We start from the raw sequence: 24,994 nt of genomic DNA on the forward strand, positions 1-24,994 counted from the left end.
AATCATTTACCAACGACGAGACGGTACAATTGATATATCTATATATTTTTATAAATACAATGATGGGAGAATCAATTGTGGTGTACGCCTCGTTGATGCACATGGATAACCCTACGGATATTACGCACCATTTCGCCTTTTTTTTCCTTTTGGAGTATAGTATTTCATTTGGATATTGTTAAGGGATACGCTTTCATTTCACTAATCATCATATATCGCCGCTAAAGAGGGCACTTTAATTTGCCATCGCACTCACTCTTTCTCCAATCTCTCCCTCTCTCTCTTTTACGGTTGTTAACGAAATACTAATTCACTAACCATTCAGTAAGTATTTCTTAGAAAGACTTGTGAGAGGAAAATGACCCCGCGATTATTGATGTATTGATTTGTTTACACACTTTTATGAAGGAAGATTGGATTTCCTTGCATGCAGTAACTGCTTCACATCTAGTGACTGGATATTCATTTACTGGATCAATTTTTCTGATATAACGTCGGGGTGATGACTGATGGATGAGCTTGTTATGTTTAAGGAGTTTTCTTCATGGCCTGTACCACGTTGAAGCTTTGGGATGTAGAAGTTTCATAAGAGAATGGGGATGTTAGAGGAATCATTAGCTTGGCTAGAGTATACTATGTCAGAGTTTAACAACCAAACCAGCCAGGGAGAATGGAATTGCCAACCAATAAGATATCCGTGGACTTTAATAATCTCTTTATTAATCATGATGGTGATAATGTCTGCAGGCGTTCTAGGAAACGTTCTTGTTTGCGTCAGTATGTATACCTGTCGTTCCTTACGAACTGCAAACAATGCTCTTTTGTTGAACTTGGCTGCTGCTGATCTGTTAGCTAGTTTCCTTTTCACACCGCTACTCTTTACGCTCGTCATTCAGTCGTTGGTGTCACACCAAGCAGTTATGCCGCGGTCTTTGTGTGTTTTGCAGGGCTGGTTGCGGTTCGTTTGCAGCGCAGTTCAGCAGATCACGTTATCGTCGATAAGCGCTCAGCGGTATGCGGCTATAGTTCACCCACTGAAGCGCAAAGGTACCAAAGAGCGTGTCCTCGCAGCAGTAGTAATATCATGGTTAATAAGTGTGTCCATTTCCATAGCGGCAATCTATCTGCATTCTTCGCCAATTTATGAATTATGTCCTTGTAGTTTACATCCTGGGACACCAACAAACTTAGTTGACATGTACCTCCTAGGCCCACTTGGTACGGTATCGTTCATTGTAGTCATAACCTTTTACGCCATGATATTCCGAACTGTCAGGAAACATGTTAAAGAAAAAAGTGGTTCATCACTTGAACGGAGCCGTTCAGACATTACTGCCAACAAGAGAACTTTGGCATTTACCTGCTGTAATATTTGCGGATTCAGAGCAGGCATGAAATCGAATGTTGTTGCACCAATTGATGGAAATAGCTCTATAGGATTGTCGAGGCACGATCTCCTGCAGGGTAGTAGCTCCCTAGAATCCCTAGAATCAACTGAAAGACAAAACACAAGAAACATGTCTGTGCCTGAAATAGCAGACAACACATCTACAAAGCATGGTGTGACTGATACAGAAAACAACTTAATGCCTCACGAGTCTGTAGACCATGATCATGGACCTTCCATACTGCTGGATGATCAAGTGTTAGACAAAGCTGTTCACTTCTCGAGTGAAGCGGCAGATAATAGAGAAACTCGGAAGTGTTCTTTATCATCATTAGAAACCAACAATGATATGAATACAGAAATAAATGATTCTGAACAGGACACAATTGTCAGCAAGTGTCGGGCAAATACAGAGTGTGGGACTGATAAATCTGATGATAGTCAATATCTCAAGTGCGAAAAGCTTGAGGATACGCCAGTGTTTAACATTAAAAGGAGTGAACCGCGGGTGGCTGAGCATGCGACGAAAATGGGAGACAACTCCATTTCAGAGAAAAGCTTAAATTCCCTGATCCAAGGTGAAGATGTCCAAGACAACGGAGCATCTCGTCATGTTCTTCAAGATGTTCCCCCAGAAACTGCCTCATCGGTTGAGGGAAAGGGCGGTTTGACCAATAAGAATAGAGTATGGCTAGCCAGTGAAATCCTAGTGGGCGCTTCCAGTTCCATCCAAGATTCTACAGTGGTGACACAAGAACTATCAACAAAGATTTGTGGTGACGTCTGTATGATGAACCCGAGATCAAGAGAAAGAGGAAGACGAAAAATCGAAGCAAAGACCGCCAAAAGGGCATTGTTCATTATCGCTGCTTTTATTATCTGTTGGTTTCCTATGAATATCGTAACTTACGTTGACATCACCAAGGATCTTCCGGTAGAAGTCAAAATTTTGTTTCTGTCCGTTTCGTTTCTGAGCGCTGTTATTAATCCTATCATCTATACATTCATTAACACGGCATATAGGAACGAGTTTAAACGACTCCTAAAGAAGATATGCCACAGATGACTTAAACTGATTGAATTTGTGGAGCATTGTGGCCCAGTGGATTAGTCTCCGGACTTTGAAACAGAGGGTCGTGGGTTCGAATCCCAGCCATGGCGTAATATGTGCTGCACTCAACCCAGGTGAGGTAAATGGGTACCGGTAGGAAGTAACTCCTTAAGAAGCTGCTGTGTGCGCTCTGAACGCCTAGCTTAGCCGGGTAATATAGGAGCGCCTTGAGACCTAACAAGGTGGATATGTGCGCAATATGAATACCCTATATCATTATTATTATTATTATTATTAAAACGGCTGCATGAAATGAATATCACCAGTGCTAATTAGCGTGTTATGGGTGGTCAAAATGTTAAATTAAATTGATTGTCACAATATCTTACAAATCCTACCTATCATGCTGGTAATTGATCTCGATTATTTGTAGTCCGCGAGATGACATTTAGATAATTGGTGCATAGCAGAGGGGAAATGAAAGAACACGATGACGAAATGAAGTGCTTCATTTTTTTTTCTGGAAGGCCGTAAGATTTAGCGAGAGTAGGGTAAGGGTATACCTTTACCTCGGCAAACCCACAAAGATATATCAGGCTAGCTTTAGAGCTGCTGAAATATTGTTCAAGGTTCGATCTTCGTAAGACTCTGGTGTCGCATACATTTGTAATTCCGAAGCTTCGTTATTCCGAAGGTTCGGATATTCCGAAGGTTCGTCATTCCGAAGGTTCGTATATCCGAAGGTTCGTAATTCCGAAGGTTCGTTAGTCCGAAAACGAAATGAGGTTTGTAGTTCCGAATGTTCGTTAATCCGAAATCGAAATGAGGTTCGTAATTCAGAAGGTTCGTTAGTCCGAAAACGTAATGATTAACGAACCTAATTTCGTTTACGGACTAACGAACCTAATTCGGAACAACGAACCTTATTTCGTTTTCGGATTAACGAACCTTCGGAACATCGAACGTTATTTCGTTTTCGGATTATCGAACCTTCGGAATAACGCCACAAATATTCGGATTAACGAACCCTTTTTACGTTTTCGGATTAACGAACATTGAGGTATAGGCAATTTACGTGGTTCGGAATTAAGAACCTTCGGAATTACGAAGTGTAACCCTCTGGTGTAGATGCTGGGGAGACGACAGGGCAATTCCAATGATATTATGATATTGCATGATGCCTAACCCTAGGCCTAGACTCAACACAAGATGAGTTGATTTAGAAAAATTCGTATCATTTTCTGACAGAAATGCAATATCTTATAAGTACAGAATGGTCAGTGGCGTAACTACGGGGGAGCACGTCCCCCCCCCCATCGGCTGGTCAAAAAAAAAACGACAGAAAAGGAAAAAAGGGAGAAACAAAAGAGAAACGTAATGAGGAAAGTATAAATTATTGTATAGTATATTATGTTATATTATTTATATTTATATATATATTATATTACTTAAGAAATATTTGTCTTCATTACTCTATGAAACATAATTTGCTTAGGGCTTATGTGTTCATTATTCCTGGTGCTTACATGATCTGTTTTCAAGTCAATATACACCAAATATTTTTCCTCGCACTTCGAGTTATTATTGTTTTATGTTGTGGCATATGCTTCTTTTTCAGGACTACTTAAAATGATTGCCCCCTTAAAGGTCTGAATATAAAAATATTTCCAGTCTGTGCTACGCGTTCGCATAAGTGGATTAGTAAGAGCTTTCTGCTCTCCCCGAATTCCTAAAAACAGTCCTTAAAATGTTTCCTTTATTTCTGCTCTGAATATGAACAATTTTCAGCTCGTGCTTCACGCTCGCATCATTTGATTAGTGGAATAGGTTTGGTCTTAAGGAATTCCTACAAACAAGCCTTAGAAATTTTTTTAGGTGTGAATATGAAAAATTTTCAGCTCGCGCTCGCAATATTTGATTAGTGAGATACGTATCATGTTCATTAGTACAATGACTACAACAAAGCTCGTGTTTAGGTGTAATTCATACAAAATCAGCAAACGCTTGGCAATCTCAATAGATGAATATGGTGAGATGTATGCTCTCCATGAGCTCCTAAGAAATATTCACAAATTTCAGGTCGCCCTTCGCGTTCCCATCGTTTAATGAGACAGGTCCATACAATGATTTTAATGATTTGCTTACAATGTCCCTTTTTTAGGTCTGAATATCAAAAAATTTTAGCTCGCGCTTGCTTTATTTGATCAGTGAGATACATATATGCGTTTAATGGCACAGTCCTTAAAATCTCTATTAGTCAGTATATCTGGCAATTAGGCACTCTTCGCACGCCTACTTAGTGACTCAAAATTTTTGCTGGTGCCCCTCATGCCTTGACCCACGGTACGCCACTGGAGTGAAAAAGGGTTACATGAATACATACAATATAGTTATGAGTTATTTATTTATTCATTTACACAGGAATAAAAAGAAACATTCGATTGAGCAGCGCTGTTTTTCATCGATGTCCTGTTGAAACACATATACATAAAAAAAAACATTTCCAGATATAACATTGTATTGGATTAGGACAGAACACTAAGGCCCGAATTCACAAAGGTGGTTTTGAAAAACCCACGGTTGAGTCCATGATTTATGCAGATTTCCTGCATAAATTACGCTTAATTTAGCGCGTATCTGGCGAGTGTATAAAAAATTACAATTCTGATGCGCGCTCTTGTCACAGTGCGCCAAATCGACGCCTGTTACCAATGTAAGGTACGCTATTTTATTCATGAGTCCACTGTTTTTATTCATGAGTCCACTCTTCAAACAGAGGACTCATGAATAAAATAGCGTATCTAACCATGGTAACAGGCGTAAATTTGGCGCACTGTGTCAAAAGCGCGCATCAGAATGGGTCATTTTTCATACACGCGCCAGATACGCGCTAAATTAAGCGTAATTTATAAGGAAATCTGCATCAAACATGGACTCAACCGTGGGTTTTCAAACCACTTTTGTGAATTCGGGCCTATGTGGACAAGACACGCACTCTCTTTAAAGATCAAGTCCACCTCAGAAAAATGTTGATTTGAATTGATATAGAAAAATCAGACAAGCATAATGCTGAAAATTTCATCAAAATCAGATCTAAAATTAGAAAGTTATGGCATTTTAAAGTTTCGCTTATTTTTCACAAAATGTTCTATTAAGTCACATGCAAATGAGAGAATCGATGATGTCACTCACTCACTATTTCTTTTGTTTTTTATTGTTTGAATTATACAATATTTCAATTTTTACAGTTTGACAATGAGGACCAACGCGACTGAACAATAAAATGTTAAACAATGGTAATTCCACATGTCCAAGGAGAAATAAAACTTTGTTCCACAGGACATTGAGGAGAAAATTATGATCTATTGTATTTCATACAATAAAATACAAACAGGACAAAAGAAATAGTGAGTGAGTGATGCCATCAGTTCCCTCATTTGCATACCAACCAGGATGTGCATACAATTGTTTTGTGAAATAAAGCGAAACTTAAAGCTCGTGGATAGTGTTGGTAAAGGTTAAATGTTGCATGAGTCTTTACCATTGAATAGCAATTACTGGTAACAACTGGAAGTGAAATAGACAAAATTGCTTCTTGAAAATGTCAAATTTCGATATAAAGACTGAGAAATAAACTCATTCTCCTGGAGGGAGCTACGTAGGAATTCAAATACAAACCGCCGCGGCACGCCGAGCCGACGAAAAAAAAACCCCGTGGGGATACCCGTGTTTTTATAAAATCGATTAATTTCACCATCAAAACAGAATTTCTGTCCTTGTGCTTCATGTTATATCATTTTTAGGGCAAACACAATCATATTATTCATAAATGAAGTGAAATGAAGACAAACGCTTTTTTGAGAATCTCCAAAACTATCCACCCTCTTTAAAAATATCATAACTTTCTCATTTTACATCCGATTTTGATGAAATTTTCAGCGTATATGCTTGTTGGATTTTTCTCTTTTTATTCAAATCAACTTTTTGTTGGGGTGGACTTGTTCTTTAACTCAAACCCCCTCTCTCTCACCCCCCCCCCCCCCCCCCTCTCTGCACCCCTCATTCTACTTCCCATTCTCATTGTACCTTATCCTCAGTCACACGTAAGACACTCCCACACGCAATCAATGGATTCTCAATAAAAACATAGCCACACACATGAATCCTCAACGGTAAAAAAAATGATAAAAAAGAAGTGGTCTGGCTACCATTCAAATTATCAAATAATTTAAAGGAAAAAATGCATGTAATGGAAAACAGGAGATGAAAAAAACTTCATTCTAATTATTATGCATCTATTATTATCATACTTTTGCAGTCAATGTGACCTAGGCATAAATTACCATTTAATATAGGTGACAAATACCGTGATTACACAGGGACACGGCTCGGGGGTTCGACACGCGAGCCGTGTCGAACACGGCAATTTTATGCTGTGTAAACGCGATCACTGTGATCCGCGAGCCGTGTCGAGCACGGCTTTTTTGATCCGCCAAAATCGTAGGTTTCAACCCGCGAGCCGAGTCAGACTCGGCAATTTTTTCGTGTGTATGGCAGTGAGTCCAAACTTCGCGCGTGTCCAAACTTCGCGGATGGTCATTATCTCCAAAACTAGCCAATATCCTTAAAATCTGACATCATCAATGTGAAAAGCGACCTAAAATTACCCTTCGCTGAAAGTTTCTTTAGGATTAGTCCAGTATTCATGAAAATATTGGCAAAAGATCGGCAAATTTGTCACCGTTAGCGCCCGTTTTGAAGAAAGCAACAAGCATCACGATATCACCATTTTACAAGCAGAAATCCTAAGAAATGTGAGTTAAATGTGGTACTAACCAATTCCATAGCATTTTGCCATCAATCTGATATAAATATTTCACTTTTTGAGCTTGAGTCTTTGTTTAAATCTCCACAAAAGCTTTGGTGCGCGAAGTTAGGTCACACTTTTCTGAACGGTTTTCCAGCACAGCCCGCATTCGCCGATCGGAATAGAATTTTGAGATCGCGATACCGGCGTAACCCCGTGACCTACTTTACATTTTCGTCCATGATTTTATAGTTTATGATCTTGCCGTCAATGTGGTTACTATTTCTTGAATTGGTTTTGTATAAATTATGAATAATTTGTGGACAAAATTAAGCCTGATGAATATTTTTGAAAAGTGCGCGAAGTTTGGACACCCCATCATAAACAGAAAGTCGTGTCGAACCCTCTTGACCTAGGTCACTGCGCGCGCTTTCACTTTTGCATTGTTGTTGTTCGCACGGACAAGATTTGATTCCGGCGGTGAATTTCCCGCCTTTAATTTGCGACGTCATAATTCTTCTTCCGTTCGAGATCCGCGAGCCGTGTTGAACTCGCCTTTTATATGTACGTATAAACGCGATCACAGCATGCCCTCTTCGCAGCGTTCGACCCTGCTTGAGGATTCAACACTCGAGCCGAGTCATGTGTAAACACGGTATAAATAAAGCTGCGCGGGTCCTAAAGCTACGCACCACTCATCGCGCATGCAGTTTTTATTGCAAATGCGCACTCTGTGTGTGGAACTTAACTGTGACTGCGCTGCAGAAAGACGAATGATTCCTATTCAATTTTACCTACAGAGGCTGCAGTAAGTCTCTAAATGCAGAGAAATTAAACCATCAACTTTTGGAGTTATATTCGCTTTAATTTCATTTTATCCTATAATAATTTGAAATATTTTAGAAATTGAGTCACAAGAAATACTATTTTTTGCACGATAAATCGAGTGCGTAGCTTTAGGACCCCTTCTACGTCGGGCGGCAAAATCAAGAGGTGTTCGGAAAACACGGTGGGATTTTCGTATTAGTGAATTTTGCGATATTTTCTTTTTGGTTAATGATCTTGAGAATGTTTGACACAAATTAGTGAAGTAAAATTTGTTGAAATATTAAAATTGGGATAGTTTTTATTGAAAACAAAGTGCGTAGCTTTAGGTCCCCCCATCATACAACATACTTAAGGTTGATGCCAAGGATTATTTGATAATTCCTCTGTTAGTAAATCCTTTGTATATTTAGTCTTTTATGATAAATGATTTTGTATGGATTGTATAGTAAATTGATATCTTGTGAAAATGAAAGAAAATAAATGCGTATTTGAACTAAATTGAATTGAATTGAAAGGAATATTAACATTTTCCAGACGATTTGTACAAGATGTATAAAGAACATAAAGTTTTCAAGCTCGCTGCCATCCATGTATATAACACTGGCTATCAATAATATCTGCAGCTACTGTAGATCTTCTATATTATCTAAAGCGACATGGTGCCTCAATCGATTTTCGTGCGATAGGGGTGATAGCAGTATATTGAGCTGAAAATTCTTCTTTTATTTGGGGAAGAACGAATGGACGGAATTACGAATTTTAACCGTATTCCACACTGATGCGCGGGGTCATACAATGTAAGCGTACTGTGAACACAACGTAAACATACACTGTGAAAGCACTTTGAAACACTGTGAACGCACTTTGAAACACTGTGAACATACAGTGTGAACGCACTTTGAAACACTGTGAACATACACTGTGAAAGCACTTTGAAACACTGTGAACGCATTTTGAAACACTGTGAACATACACTCTGAACGCACTTTGAACACAAAGTCAACACAGTGTGTTACATTGTTTAGCAGGGTTTAATTTACCCCCCCCCCCCCCCCGAGTAAAACCAATCTTTGAAATGCCCCTCCTGCTAAAAAAGATGTCTTATCCTCAATCGGTACGCCATGTCATGTAACCTGAATAATTTCTATTTCGTCTTATTAACTCCATCGCACCTTTAAGTGATTGTTAATTTGACAAGGAACTTGTTTTTCAAAGGTCAATTATTTTCAATAAAATGGGAACACATCAATCTCAATTCTGACTTGATAACAAAACCACAATGAACTGTAGAATATGTCAATTGCTTGTTTTCTATAAATTGTCCCCGTGTTATTCCTTTTAGTGCTGTTTTTTTAACTTTAGCATAAAAAACTCGATTTCGTTTCGTAATTCCCTTTATTTTACGATTTTGAACAAAGGAGAATTTAAAAAACAGATCCAAGGAGCTCAAAAATTATTGGAATTAATTAATAATAATAAAAATAATAGCCATGAAAATTTGTTCACATGAATCAAAGGAATAAAAATTTACTCCTATTTATCTTTCTTTCTTTTTGAAACAATATTCAGATGCATTAAGCAAATGACGTACAGTTTGGGGTCATGACTCTTCTCTCTCCCGAAAAAGGTTTCATGATCAAGAAAATGAAGGAGACCAAATGTAAATTAAAAGGAAAGAACGAATCGTATTATTTTCTGAATTTCGTGTCAATACCTAAAAAATAATATATATTTTTTACTTAAAAAAGTTCTAATTATTTGCTTTCTCGCTCGCATCCCTTTAGACATTTTGCTCCATCAGCCATTTTTCAATTCAAGTAAACATTTATGTTCTTAATTTTCACAAGATATCAATTTACGATATAATCCATACAAAATCATTTATCATAAAAATACTGTAAATATATAAAAGCTTTATTTACAGAAGAAGGGACCCGCCGGGAGAACAGTTTTCGAAACTGAAGTGGCTACCTTGGGTAAATATACCGTTATTATTATTATTAAAATGCGTAATTCCAGTGGCGGGATATGCATGGAACACAAATACAATACAAATACAAAACGGGGGGTTGGGCAAGCCCTTAAAAAATAAAAATGAATAAATAGATAACAAGGACCGAACACTATCGATTTTACAATGTTTTTTAATGATTTATTGTTAATTTGAGTGTGCTGATTCTAATCTGAATGATGCCACACCCGTAAAACCTTTAGAATTTATCGCAAATTTGTAAATTCCAATAGGGCAGCCAAAATACGTAAATTGCCCACGGGAATCACAATATTCCAAATGCCTGTAATTATGACGCATAAGTGAAATACTGTCTAAAACATGTTTTTTTTACTCAATCTTTATAAAATAGCCTCCATAGACCCCTGCATACTCTATTATGTACAATTTGAAAGGCGATAAATAATTTTTACAAGAGTGACTGTAATTGTGATCTATGAGTGGAATAATGTCTGAAAACATAACTGTTAACAAAATGTATAATTTCTTATGTCATGAATGTGATAAATGCTGTATTTTGATGGTCAAAATGGCTGCCGTAGTCTCCTAACTATATCCATGATATCTGCGTATGAAAAAAAGGGACAGTTTTCAAAAAAGTCTATCAAAATTTTGTTTCAAATTATGGTGTCTATATTTTAATATTAGTAGATGCTCTGCTGTCTTATCTTTCAAATGCCATTAAAAAAGTGTTTTTTCCATACTTGAGCGAACACAAAACGTTTTTGTCAGGGTTTAAAAACAAAAGGCTTGCGCCAAATTGCATAAAATTAGAAAATATTGATCATCAGACTTCTTGCTAGTTTTTATTCAACTCGCTTTTATCTGTAAACTTCTGCATCAGTTATATTCATACTCGGTATCCTTGGGTAATACTACATGTGTATCCATGTAATCCATGTAATTTATTAATATCCTATTATTATGTGCAACAAAGGTTATGGTGTGCCTTTGAAAGACGTGAAGCCTATTGTAAACATGGTAAAGGGGACGTTGATTCCTTGAACAAGTTAAATTGTGTGCTTGACAGGACAACACTAGCGTACCTACGGGGGTGGGGGGGCAGGGGGCAGTCTGCCCACCCCCCCTGACGAGCCACAACCCATGCAAAAGACGTATCCCTGCCCCCCCCCCCCTGACGAGCTTGAAGACCTCTATTGCCCCCTGACGCCCTTGAAGACCTTTTTTTTTGCTTGTCAATTTTTTTTCTTGTAAGAAATCCTTTATTTGTGATTGAAGACCTCTATTTTTGCTTGTCAAATTTTTGGCGGACGGTTTTGCGGGTTTTGACCCCCCCCCTCCCTGTGGAAAATCCTAGGTATATATGCCACTGCAGGACAATATCAATTCTAACAGAAGGATTCATGTCTTTTAAAGGCACCATAAAGCCTTTGCAGCCCCTTTGCAGCACATAATGAAAATATTTGATTAAATAACTAGCTCTCCTATTAATAATGCGAATCCCCTTGATTCAAACTATTTCAGCAACAAACATGACAAAGATCTACATATACTCTCTTCGTTCTTATTGTTCTTGATATACGTCATACCTAAATTTAGAAAACAGCCTGACTTCAATTCTTTTCAATCTCTTTCCCCCAATCTTTAGAACAATCTTCTTCCATCTCTCCGAAACATGTCTTCCCTTGACCTCTTTGAAAACACACCTGTACAGTGCGTATCAAAAAAAGTTTACACTTTTAAAAGACATAATTTTAGTATCTTGAAAGTTTGTTTTTCTACGCACAGGTCTCTTTAGCGAATGACGATATATATCTGCACTCTAAAAAGTGTTTGGTAAAAATGCTCCATGAGGGTAATTATGTGTGGAACCAACATTGGGCATTTCTTTGGGGCATTTTTATTTATAAAGTGTGATGAATATTTTGCCCATTCTCTGCTTTACACGGCTTGATTTTCCTTCTTTTAATCAGTGTCATGCTTGGGAAAAGTGTGGAGAAACAAGTAGTAAATAAGATGTGAAATGTAAATTATAAAAACTTAGTAAAACAAATATTGGAGATGTCTGAAACAAAATTTTGTTTATATTTAGTTATGTCCTCAGATGAGTCAGATCCATCTGGCACAAAAAAGGGTATAGGACTTATGCTGTGCTTACGTAAGGTTAAAATGGTAATTTGGGTGTCAAAGTTGTTACAAAATGTTTAAAATGTATTTGTTTGATTGAAAATGCGAAAGAAAAAATATGAGAAATGTACCACGCGGTCAGTTTGTTTTCAACGATTTTCCTTGACACGACATGAAAATGAGCATTTCTGTGCAAACCGATTTCTGCGGGCATTGAGAAATGGGCAGTGCTCACTCAAGTGTAAAATTCTGTCAACATTTTTGCTTCCATTTGATAGGTGAGAAAATTATCTTCATGTTGTATCTTTTTTCAATTCCCAGGATTTTTCTGAAATTGTAAACTTTTTATTGATGCGCGCTGTATAACGATAAACCCTACACTCTAAAAAATAGAATGTTAAATCAACATTTGAAAGGTTGGAGGAGTGACAACCTTTTCCAAATGTTACATCCAACTTTGAATAAAGCTAAATCCAACATTTTAAATGTTGTGTAGAACCATTTAAAGTGGTAAATGCAACATTTAGAAAATGTTGTCACTCCTCCAACCTTTCAAAATGTTGATTTAACATTCCATTTTTTAGAGTGTAGCTTGTTTAACAGCGCTTTGTGTCCTCTGGAATAAGCGCTATATAAATCCGATTATTATCATGATTCGGTCAACCTAAAGAGAAGAAATTCGGAACTGAATGCAGAGTCATAATGACTTCGTTCAGTATATTCCCTAAGTATCACAATATTCCCTAAGTATATAAGTATATTCACTAAGTATCATAATATTCCCTAAGTAGGCCTATATATTCCCTAATTATATCATTATCATTAAAATGCCTATATACACATTGGTAGGAATAACAGGCCTACATCAACTATCAGTAAAGTGTACACACTCTTGATTTTCAGTATACACAGTAAAACGCTGGTTGAAATTGTATATATCGCTGTATAAAGTTTAAAACAATCATGCTTAATTTGCTGTGATTTTATTGAGAATGAATTATTAGACATCAAACCTTGTTGTTTAAGATTTTTAACACTTGTTTAAAGCGTTTATGCAACTGATGTAAAGTTTATATATAGTAAACAGGGTTGTATTAATAGCGTATGTACTGTGTGGATTAACGGTGTTTTTTTTAATAAAGAAAGGAAAGGGAAGCAGGGCTCTCATACGGGGAATATAATAGATATAATAAAGCTCATAATACATGTAAGCAAAATAGGAGGATAAAAAATATTCGAATTATTTCATGTCGTTATACACAATCAAAGGTTTCTTCCATATTTTGAGGGAATTTTCCGACATGGCTTTTGGTGTGTGCAAAGACGCCAGATTGTTCGTAGAGTATTATATACACTTTTGAGTCATTAAGATGTACAGACAAGATAGAGCACGTCGTGACTATGTATCAATAATCAGAAATAAATTCAATATAGCGATGTAATGTGGCAGTCTCACTCACCAATCAAACACAATCCAGCGAGATTCTTTCAATTCCATTCATTCAATGTAAACACTAATATGACAACTGTTTAAATAACATTCCCCTTCAAACATTCGTACTCAATCTTGTACGGTTACCAGACATGCCAGATAGGGATTGGGGAGGGGTCACATATTTTCACCATAAGGAATGGTTATCTTCTTTCACATACTTTGCCTTCCTTACTAACTCATTCCCTCTCCAGCCTTTAACAAATCAGTCAAATTGACTAGACCAGTAGTCAGCTGGCTGCAACCAGATCTCCCTCTCGCGTCCCTGCTGCAACTGATATGATAATCAATGATAGTCACATTTCTGACATAATTCTAGTCAGAAATAACTGTTCTCGTAAAATACGACTATAAAATAGTCAAATATGACTAGGATAACAGTTGCACCCAGCTGAACCTACTATCTAGTCATTTTTGACTGATTTGTATTTAAAGTGTAATAGTACACATTAATTGATTCTTTTTTTTTGGGGGGGGGGGCTCGAGATGGAGTTGATACTTGAGAGATCAACTATTCGTAACTGCAATGATCAAAGTAATTTGCCGTTTAATATGTATGCCTATATGCTGGTACTCTCACCAGAACGTGTAAATTTGAAATAATTTGTGTATAAGCATTTGAATTTGTAAATACTTGACACAAAATTCGTGAACATTCTTTCATTTCGGAGTTTTTATTTCATCTTGAGTTTATTCCATTTGACTGACTCCGAGCGGAACTATAATTATATTTAATATCGTTGGAAATGTTATGACGACGAAGTAATAATATGATGATGCTAATGATCATTATTTAACAATGATATTAGTAACAATTATTATGATAATAATGAAAATAAAAGAATCAAGCTAAAAGCTACTTTTAATGCTACTACGGATACCGCTACTACTTTTTTTTTCTTCTTCTACTAATGGTGATGTAAATAATACTATCACGTATCTGTTAATGTTCTCATCGTTTTTATACCTGTATCAATATCTTCACACCCCTAAATACTAGTAATATCATAATTCTTCTTTTGATCATGATTATCAACATTATTCTCATTTCTATGTTAGTATTCTGAGCGTAGCAAAAGTTCTTGCTTCATAGAATTCTCAATTCTATAGTGTGTTTAAACATAACTCAGAGATACATGTTCTTCGTATCAATAGAAGTTCATTGTCTCTTTCGAAGGACTTGCATTCACATCTTGGACTGCACACTTAAAATTCTGTTGATTTTGTTTGTAATTTACAGGCGCCTGTGGTCTAGTTGGTGCCGACAATTTAATTATCAAATATAGCTAGTAAAAAAATCCCAGTCCAAAGTGAAATATTTTTTAAAATCATGTTTTGTGATGAAACAAAATCAAATAGAAGAAAAACGTGTATGCAATTTAATTTTAATGACGTCCATAACGGAACACATTTCCCAGTCTTTCGTGACGATGTATCCGCTAATCAACGATAATTATCGCAAAATATTTCACGTAAGGAATATATAAAAACTCAGTTTCAAGCACTCGGTATAAGCTACTGTAGTCCAGTTTGTTCAGCTTACAGAAGGAAAGTTATTCTCTCCGTCGTGTGCCCACTTTCTCCCCACCCCCTCCCCCTCTCTGTTTGTGTGTATTGTATGCAGGGGCGTGGGTGTGTCTCTCTCTCCCTCTTTATCCCTTCGAATGTTGAGGTGATAGTTATAGCTAATAATCGGTGTACATTCGTTGGCCTAGTAACATGGATTGCAATCAATAATTTCAAACTTCTTTTCACTAGACACGTACATCAATTTCACATTTGTTATGCGATTCAATATTCATTGTATGGCTAACTCATTTGTGATGCGCAGTTCCCGCAATTAACGATTAAGGCCACCACTTTAACCACTCTCCGAATGGGTTATAGCCTGTAAAATTCGCTTTTGTGATTGATAATAAAAAAAAATGCCGTGCCTCGAAAATTAAAGGGAATACAGGAAGATATCTACTGTGATGGATGCAAATCAACGGATAGTACATTATCCAATTAGCTGTCAGTGTGCAGCTGTGCTTTGGGTCATTAGCTACCATCTGAATTATTGATCTTGCATGTAATTACCACATCAGTAGTCAAACGTATTTGACCACAACTGTGACGTCAACGTGCGAATTAATTTATGCAAGGCTATCGATTCTAGTGACGTTCGGTAGTGTTTGACTAATATTGCAATATTTCTAGAGACATTTCAGGTTATTTTTTTTGGTAATAGTTTTGAAATAGATTCTTAATGTAAGTTATGGATACATGCATGTACTTACATTTTTGCCCTAACCTCTCCAGTAATTTGTTTTTCTTTTTATGAATTGCTCCAATTGTATCAGCACCTCATCTTTTTAACTCCGCTTTTATTTGTATTCACTTCAGATATGTCAATCATTGTCCTTAAAGGACAAGTCCATCCCAACAAAAAATTGATTTTTATAAAAAGAGGAAAATCTAACAAGCATAACACTGAAAATTTCATCAAAATCGGATGCAAAATAAGAAAGTTATTACATATTTAAGTTTCGCTTAATAAATTCACAAAACAGTTATATGCATATCCCGGTCGGTATATGCAAATGCGGGAACTGATGAAATCACTCACTATTTCTTTTGTATTTTATTCTATGAAATATATCATTTTCTCTTCATTGTCCTGTGAAACAAAGTTTTATTTCTCTCTGGTCATGTGGAATTACCATTTTTAAACATTTTATGGTTCAGTCAATTTGGTCCTTATTGTCAAATCTGTAAAAATTGAAATATTGTATAATCAAAACGGTAAAAAAACAAAAGAAATAGTGAGTGAGTGAAATCATCGATTCTCGTATTTGCATATGCGGAAGAACCGTGGTGTAGTGGTTCTGACTCTCGCCTGGTAAATAAAGGGTCGTGTGTTCGTATCCCACCGCGGTCTAGCGTCCATTGGCAAGGCGTTTATCCACACTTTGCCACTCTCGACGCAGGCGCTAAATGGATACACGGTAGGATATTGTATTTTATTGTTGTTAACCTCAGTGTAGATCAAGCTATACTGTGCCTTCTGTTTTAAAGTCTGCTCTGATCCGTCCTCTGTTGAAAAAAAAACCCCTTCTTCGATCTGGAATCTCTGAAGAATTGTCGTCCAGTTTGCAACCTTCCCTTTCTGTTTAAGATCCTTAATTGAGAGAGTTGTGTTAACTAGACTGTACGAATTTTCTTGACCCTTTTCAGTCGGCTTACCGACCTCATCATAGTGTTAAGACCCTAATCATAAACGTTTCTAGTTTTATATTGCAGAAAATGGACTCTGGATCCGTTATAGCAATGGTCCTATTAGATCTGTCTTCGGTCTTCGATACAATATAGCACAAGATACTTGTAAATACTCTTGCAAGCTTAGGTATCCAGGACCAGGCTCTTGAATGGTTTAGATCTTACCTATCATACCATTCACAGTCTGTCGTTCTTGATGGTTTCACATCCTTCTCACGGTAATTAGGTTGTGGAGTACCGCAGGGCGGACCGACCAAGGCACGAAGCCAGGGGGGGGGGGCGGTGGGGCGGTTGCCCCCCCCCCAAACGCTCCCTAAAAGAGAGAAAAGGGAAGAAAAGTAAAACTTCGTTGTTTTTACCCTCTTTTTTTGTCAAGAGAAAAAAAAACCTGAACGAGACGTTTTTCTCTCTTTATACAAAATTTATCTTACGCGCTCCGCGCGTGAAAAGTAGCAAAATTGCTATTCCCTTTTGTTTCCCACACCTTTTTTCTACTCCGTTTTTCCCCTTCCCGGCTGGGGAATCGTATATTCTTACCAGAAATTATAAAGTATAAATGGGCGGGTGTAAAGAGTATGCAAATTATTTTTATTTTTTTTACATTGACACAAAATTACGCTCTTCTGTTCGGAGCGGGGAGACTTTTCTGTCACTACCCAACACCCCAAATGTTATTTCTACGCTTTTCAGCAAGTAATTTTTGGCAAAGTGTCTGCTCAAAGGAGGGGGGGGCATTCAATTCATGCTGTGGTATATGCTAACCTTAATATGCACGGGTGATAATAAACTTTATTCTGTATCGCTGTACATCAATTTCCTGTCTGTCGTTCAACGCCATTCGCGGAAGGAATAGGGCCTATTTCCTTCCTGCATATACCCGTTTTCTGTTTTGCGACTTGAGTTAACAAAATTTAATGTGGAAAAGGTTTTTACAATCAAATCTGATGTGACCAAAGTAGGCATAATTGTAACATTTCTGTTCGCTATTTTTCTAAAACGTTTTAAGCTTCCGCGCTTCGTGCGGTAAGAGGAATTATTTCAAATTCTTCAATCTTTTCCCATTTTCTTTTCTTATCTTTCTTTATTAAACAGCAAAACCGATGCATCCATATAGCATGCATGTTGGCAAACAAATCTGCAGGTGTAATGGGTACTATAGCAAACACAACTTGATGATGACTTAAGTGTTTTAGACCGATGAGTTGCGGCATATTCATGATGCTTTGTCAATATTGAAACTAGTCATTGCACTTTAGTACACCAATAATTCTCATTGCTGATGGGACATTGTCATTAGTCTAAGTGAGCGATCACTAATTATCCAGTCAAAATGGAGAGAAATGACGACAATGTCGACCAGGATTCTAGTCATACATTCGACTAAGATTTGAAAGGTCACAAACATGACAAACGGCTATAGTGTATTTTAGCATCCACTTCACAGACGAATTCTGCAACGTTCAGAATCTATTGAAAATGACCGTCAAATCACAATAATAATAAAAATATGCAATTTTTTATATAGCGCTTAATACAAATGTTTCTAAGCGCTGCATACTATTACCCCGGCTTTAGCACGGCTACCCTTATCGGGCGCATCAAGCATTCAAGGAATTCCTTCCTACCGGGTACCCATTTACTACACCTGGGACAAGAGTGGCAAATGTAGATAAACGCCTTGCCAAAGGACGCTACTGCTTTGATGGGATTTGAACCCCGGACCTTGTGGTTCAAAGTCCGGAGACTTATCCACTGAGTCACAGCACCTCTACGATAGACAGATTACAGGTCATTGTCGAAAATTGGTGGACCGGACACAAAACATTATGTCCCCATGACGACACTGCTGTTTAGATTCACCGGTTTTTGACAAAGGCTGCTTTGTTATGAAGGGCTTTTGACAAAATATTATCAGTGTTATAGAAAGTGTTTAGGAAGTGATTGCTTAAATCCCCTTATGGATATTCTATCAAAAACGTTACCCGGCGCTCGAGCATTCAAGGTATTTCTTCCTACCACTCATTCAGTCAGTGCCAAAATTATGTAGATAAACACCTTGCCACGTAACACAATCCCCGGACAGAAATTGGGCCTTTATGTTGCTTCGAAATAGCTTTGATACGGTCGTGCGTAAATGAAAATGTATTCATATAATTATCAACCACTGTTAGTTCAGTTTTGTATTTTCATTTCTATTTACTGCCCCCCCCCATCCACCCTCCCATTCTTGATTCACATAAAAAAAATTGTCTACAATTATGTTTCTTTTTTTCTCCCTTCGTCTCTTATTCTCCCTTTATACTCTTCGTAAAATAGCATCTCCCATTATCTCTCCCTCCCCCTCTCTCCCCCCTCTCTGTCCCTCCCTCACCCCCCCCCCCCTCTCTCTCAGAGACTCTCTGTTCCTTCTAATATCTTTGTAATATTTCCATTTTGCAATTGTAATTGTAAATATTCTAATTCAACAGCTTTGAACTATTAATCCCAAGACAACAGAACGTCGGTATAAGAACTTTAATCTTTCTGCTTGATTTGAGATGATAATAGAATGGCATCTCTATAGTCCTAATGTGAAGAGTGCTAAGGTTAATTGCACATTAACATGGCAACAAGGTAGCTTAACGACCTAGCCAGGGAATAGATCAACGTCAGTCGTAGTGAGGAACACTCGGAATTTTATGACAGAATTATTCAAGAAATTTCGTTCTTTTTAAAGGGAGAATTGCCCTCCAAATAAATTCATTCTGCGATATGTACGCCAATGAAATTTACTAATAAAACAGTTTTAAAAATAGCAAAGTAAAATTAATTTATGATAAGCAAGTTTAAAGAGTACACACATACATCAACACACACACACCATCTGTTATCAAACACCTGCATACACACACGCATACATGTTTTTTATTCAAAAATTCAGACTGTTACATTTGAAGTTACCATTTTTAATAAATAAGATTTCATCTTTCTTTTAAAAAAACATCAAATTATTATTTTTTTACTAAACAGGTTCATTTAAATTTACTGAATTTTATGGAGATTGGCTTTTAATATAAAACTCTGCCTCTGTAACTATACTTCCATTTGTACATTCGTATTACTTGTTTGATATTTTTTCCTTTAGCCATTACTTATTACTTATACTCCTTTATATATATATATATATATGTGTGTGTGTGTGTGTGTTTATACATTTATCAATATATATTATATAGAGAGAGAGAGAGATGGGGGAAATACCGATTTGTTGGATTCAAACAACATAATCAGTTGATATACAAATACGTATGTAGAAATGTTATGAAGATAATTTTAAGTGCAGGTGAAACATGAGAAATTTGTTAATATAAGAAACAGAGAATAACCCATTTAACGTCATGAAGTAATAAATACATTTATGCTTGGCCTATAGAGTGATCGCGCAAGAGTGAAATTCCTTGAAACACACCGTCGCACTGCGCAAATTGAATATTTGTCTCTGGGGTCGAATTGATAGAATACCATTTTCATAGAAAGTCAATATCAGTATTTGGTATTTGGAACATTAGATTTTGATGAGATGAATTTCTTTTGATTGTGATCCGATAAAAATCGTTCACTCATCAAATTGATATGTAAGCCGAATAAATGAATTTGAAATCATCAAAGATAGTGACAATAAGTATAGGATAGAGAAATGTAGGACCATATGGGAGAGAAATAAAGAGAAGGATCATGAGGGAGATGGGAGAGAGAGAGAAAAAAAAACAACTTAGGGATACTATTCAGGGTCCTTGACAAATAAAGAACAAGCAGTGAACTCAACGTCAATTAAAATAAAATACAATTTTAGGCTTCATATTTCAGCGTCTAGGCCAAGAGCATTAAAATTGATATTTTTGGCAACTAGTTGATTTTTTTTCTCAGAATAGATCCGGAATATTTCAAGAATAACATACTAAAAATCCTCATAAATTATCCTTGAGCATTTTCCGCAATCCAAAATGGCGTCCAAAATAGCTGCCAAAGCCTAAAAATCCACAAACTTACCAAGGTTTCCACTTTGGCGAGTTAGAGTTGCGAGTCATACGCGAGCTGCGCGAGCTCTAACTCGCCTTAACTCGCACAAGCTCGCGTGAAATATACATTTTTTTCTGGAATTTGCTCGAGTGACAAAAGACTCAACATCGAGTTCACTACGCTCGCTGTACGAGTGAACCGAGCGCGAAACGAGTCAGACCGAGCTTAGTATGACCTTTATACGACTTAAGGCGAGCTATAAACGAGTTATCAAGATTTTGTTACGAGTGATAAGAGTTTCATACGACCAAGGGGCGGGACATGCACATTTTTGGCACTCAAAGATGGATGCCGGCGGCGGCGTCAACACCAAATCTTAACCGAAGGTTAAGTGTTTGAAATGACATCATAGCTTAGAAAATATATAGACCTAGTTCACGAAATTTTGCCATAAGGTTAATCAAGCATTACTTAACATCCTGATTGAGTTTCAGGTCACAAGACTAAGGTCAGAGGTCATTTGGGGTCAATGAACTTAGACAATGTTGGGGGAATCAACGTCAAAATCTTAACCTACGGTTAAGTTTTTGAAATGTCATCATAACTTAGAAAATATATAAACCTAGTTCATGAAACTTAAATATAAGCTTATTAAAGTATTACTAAACACCTTGCTTGAGTTTCAAGTCACATGACTAAGGTCAAAGGTCATATAGGGTCAATGGACTTTGGCTAATATGGGGGTATTTGTTAAATTACCATTATAACTTTGAAAGTTGATGAATCTGATTCATGAAACTTGAACATAAGAGTAATCAAGTCTCACTGAACATCCTGTGCGAATTTCAGGTCACATGTCCAAGGTCAAAGGTCAGTGAACTTTGGTGATGTTCGGGCGCGATCTGTTGAATTACCATCATAACTTTGAATGTTTATAGATCTGATTCATGAAACTTGGATATAAGAGTAATCAAGTGTTACTGAACATCCTCTGCGAGTTTCAGGTCACATGACTAAGGTCAAAGGTCATTCAAGGTCACTGAATTTTGGCCAATTGGGGGTATTTGTTGAATTACCATCATAACTTTTAAAGTTTATGGATATGATTCATCAACTTGGATATAAGATTAATCAAGTATCACTGAATATCCTGTGCGAGTTTCAGGCCACACGACCAAGGTCATTTGGCCAATGGACTTTGGCAATATGTTTGGGGGTATTCGTTGAATTACCATCATAACTCTGAAAGTGTATGGATCTAGTTCATAAAACGTGGACATAAGAGTTATCAAGTATCACTGACAAGTCTTAGGTCACATGATCAAGGTCAAATGTCATTTATTGTCAATGAACGTAGTATTGTATCATTATATGAATCGTGTTTTGTGAATAATTATTTTATAATAGTTTTCAAAGTCAGCACTGCTGCTATATTGAATCGCGTGATGTACGTGAGACTGCCAGAGGCGCTCCACTTGGACCTGGTCTAGTTTGGTGTCTTGTTCTTTTACCTGGCTCTGCTCGTCATTGACCTCCTCTTCCGTTTCAATTGTCTCTTCCTCCACTTCTTCTACTACTTCTACCCTTCTTTCAATGACATCTTCTTTCGGAGTTTCCCGACCTGAATGGCCACAACTCGTGGATCTTTTGGGTCGAGGCATATTTCTCTCCTTATTTGTTGGTAGTTGTAATAATGGAGTGACAACAGCCTTTTTAAAAGTCCGTGAACATGCGTGTGTCAGTTAAAATGCTCTCACTTTTACTCCTCAAAAAAAGTTTGGAAATCTGACTTTGATCGATAATCCCTCCTCGGTTTTAGTAAATATCGATGGGTAATCAATATCAATGAATAGATCATTAATTTCTTTTGAAATTGATACCCTTCATGATATGATTATGGTTCACATGGAGGTGCAGTGCCTTTAAATGGTGGGCAAGGTCAAAATTCAAAAGTTGCAAAATGACACAATATTGAAAGTCACTGTTCTTTTCTTCCATGGTGATGAGTGAGTTTCCCAGCGGTTTCTTTTGTTTTCATGCACCTTAACATCAACATTAAAATGGAATCAAACACTCCTCTGCACAAGCAAACACATAACAAACAAACCAACATAAACCACAACAAAACATAAGAAATGAAGAAGCAGGGGCTTGATTTGAATGGATTTTCATCTCTATTGACACAGACAAAAGAATCATGTTCTGTATTGACCCTTCATGACTATTTCTGCTAGTTTTGCAGCTTTTCAATCCATAACTCGCGATGTTAACTCGCCAAAGTGGAAACCTTGCTTTTAAAGCAAGGTTTCCACTTTGGCGAGTTAACATCGCGAGTTATGGCGAGTTATAGCGAGTTGCCAAAATGAGGCACTCGCGATAACTCGCATAAAGCTCACCATGAAACTCGGGATAACTCGCGACAACTCGGCATGACTCGGCGGAGCTCGTTCAAGCTCGGGACAACTCTCCTTGAAGTCGTGAGCAGTTTCAAAATTTTTGAACATGTTCAAAAATTTTGCTAACTCGCTGTAACTCGTGCTGAACTCACCTAAACTCGTTGTATACTCGCAGTACTCGTAATAACTCGTAAGAAGCTCGAGATAAACTCACAATAACTCGTAATAACTCGCCACATCTGAGTATACGCGCGAGTGCGTTCCGAGTTTTCAAGAGCGAGATACGAGCATTGCGATCGTTTTACGAGTCAAGTGGAGGTGCCCACGAGATTAGCGCGACTTTAGATCGAGCACCCCGAGTTACAGCGAGTTTCGAATGAGTTTATTCCGAGTGCGTGGCAAGGGCTCAGAGGCATGCCGACCGGATGATAAATGTCCAGTGATCTATATTTTCCCCACATATAAACCCCTAAAAAAATTTGGAAATCTGAGTTTGGCCATTAATTTCTCCCAACTCCAAAATTTACACATTGCATATTTAACATCATTTAAAAGGTCATTTGATTTTCTTTACAATGATACCATGCTTGTTATGATCATGTCATCACGAAAAGAGCAGGATTCAAAAGTGTTGGATGAAGTTTGAATTGAAAAGCTGCAAAACGAGCAAAAAAGTTTGGAAATCTGAGTTTGGCCATTAATTTCACTCGACTCCAAATTTTACACAATGCATATTTGATATCTTTCAAAAGATCATTTGATTCCCTTTATGATCCCATGCTTGTTATGATCATGTCATAAAAAAGAGCAAAATTGAAGTGTTGGATGAAGTTTGAAGTAAAAAGCTGCAAAACGAGCAGAAATAATCATGGAGGGTCAATACAGAACATGATTCTTTTGTCTGTGTCAATACAGATGAAAATCAATTGGCCCTGCTTTTTCATTTCATAATGTTTTCTTGTGGTTTATGTTTGTTTGTTGTGTGTTTGCTTGCGCAGAGGTCCCGGGCAGAGGTATGTTTGATTCCATTTGAATGTTGATGTTAAGGTGCATGAAAACAATTGCTGAGAATCTCACTCATCATCATGGATGAACAGAACAGTGACTTTCAATATTATGTCATTTTGCAAATTTTGAATTTTGACCTTGCCCCACAGTTCAAAGCACTGCACCTCCTCCATGTGAGCCAAAATCACATCATGGAAAGTATCATTTTAAAGAAAATTAAATGAACTATTCATTGATATTAATTTAACATTGATATTTACTAAAGCCGAGGCGGGATTACCGATCAAACTCAAAAGAAACCGCTTAAAAAACTCACTCATCACCACGGAAAAAGGAACAGTGACTTTCATTATTGTGTCACTTTGCAACTTAATTTTGAATTTTGACCTTGCCCCACATTTCAAGGCACTGCACCTCCATGTGAACCATAATCATATCATGTAGGGTATCATTTTAAAGAAAATTAGATGATCTAATCATTGATATTAATAACAATTGATATTTATTAAAACTGAGGAGGGAGTTTATTTTAAAGTGAACATTTTAACTGACCCACGCAATGTACAATTACTTTTAAAAAGGCTGTTACCACTGCATTATTACAACTTTAAACAACATGATAAGGAGAGAATTATACCTCGATCCAAAAGATCCAAGAGTTGTGGCCAT

General features: G+C 37.1%; 1 protein-coding gene across 1 annotated transcript; it reads left to right on the forward strand.

The window, feature by feature from the left end:
• The first annotated feature begins 213 nt into the window (after positions 1 to 213).
• LOC121412254 (dopamine D2-like receptor) lies at positions 214 to 2,523 on the forward strand. Its single transcript, XM_041605156.1, has one exon. The coding sequence runs from the start codon at positions 594 to 596 to the stop codon at positions 2,451 to 2,453; it is 1,860 nt and encodes a 619-aa protein (XP_041461090.1). The 5' UTR covers positions 214 to 593; the 3' UTR covers positions 2,454 to 2,523.
• The last annotated feature ends 22,471 nt before the right edge of the window (positions 2,524 to 24,994 follow it).

The sequence above is a fragment of the Lytechinus variegatus genome, chromosome 3 (genome assembly GCF_018143015.1).
Source record: "Lytechinus variegatus isolate NC3 chromosome 3, Lvar_3.0, whole genome shotgun sequence".
In the NCBI taxonomy this organism is placed as follows: domain Eukaryota; kingdom Metazoa; phylum Echinodermata; class Echinoidea; order Temnopleuroida; family Toxopneustidae; genus Lytechinus; species Lytechinus variegatus.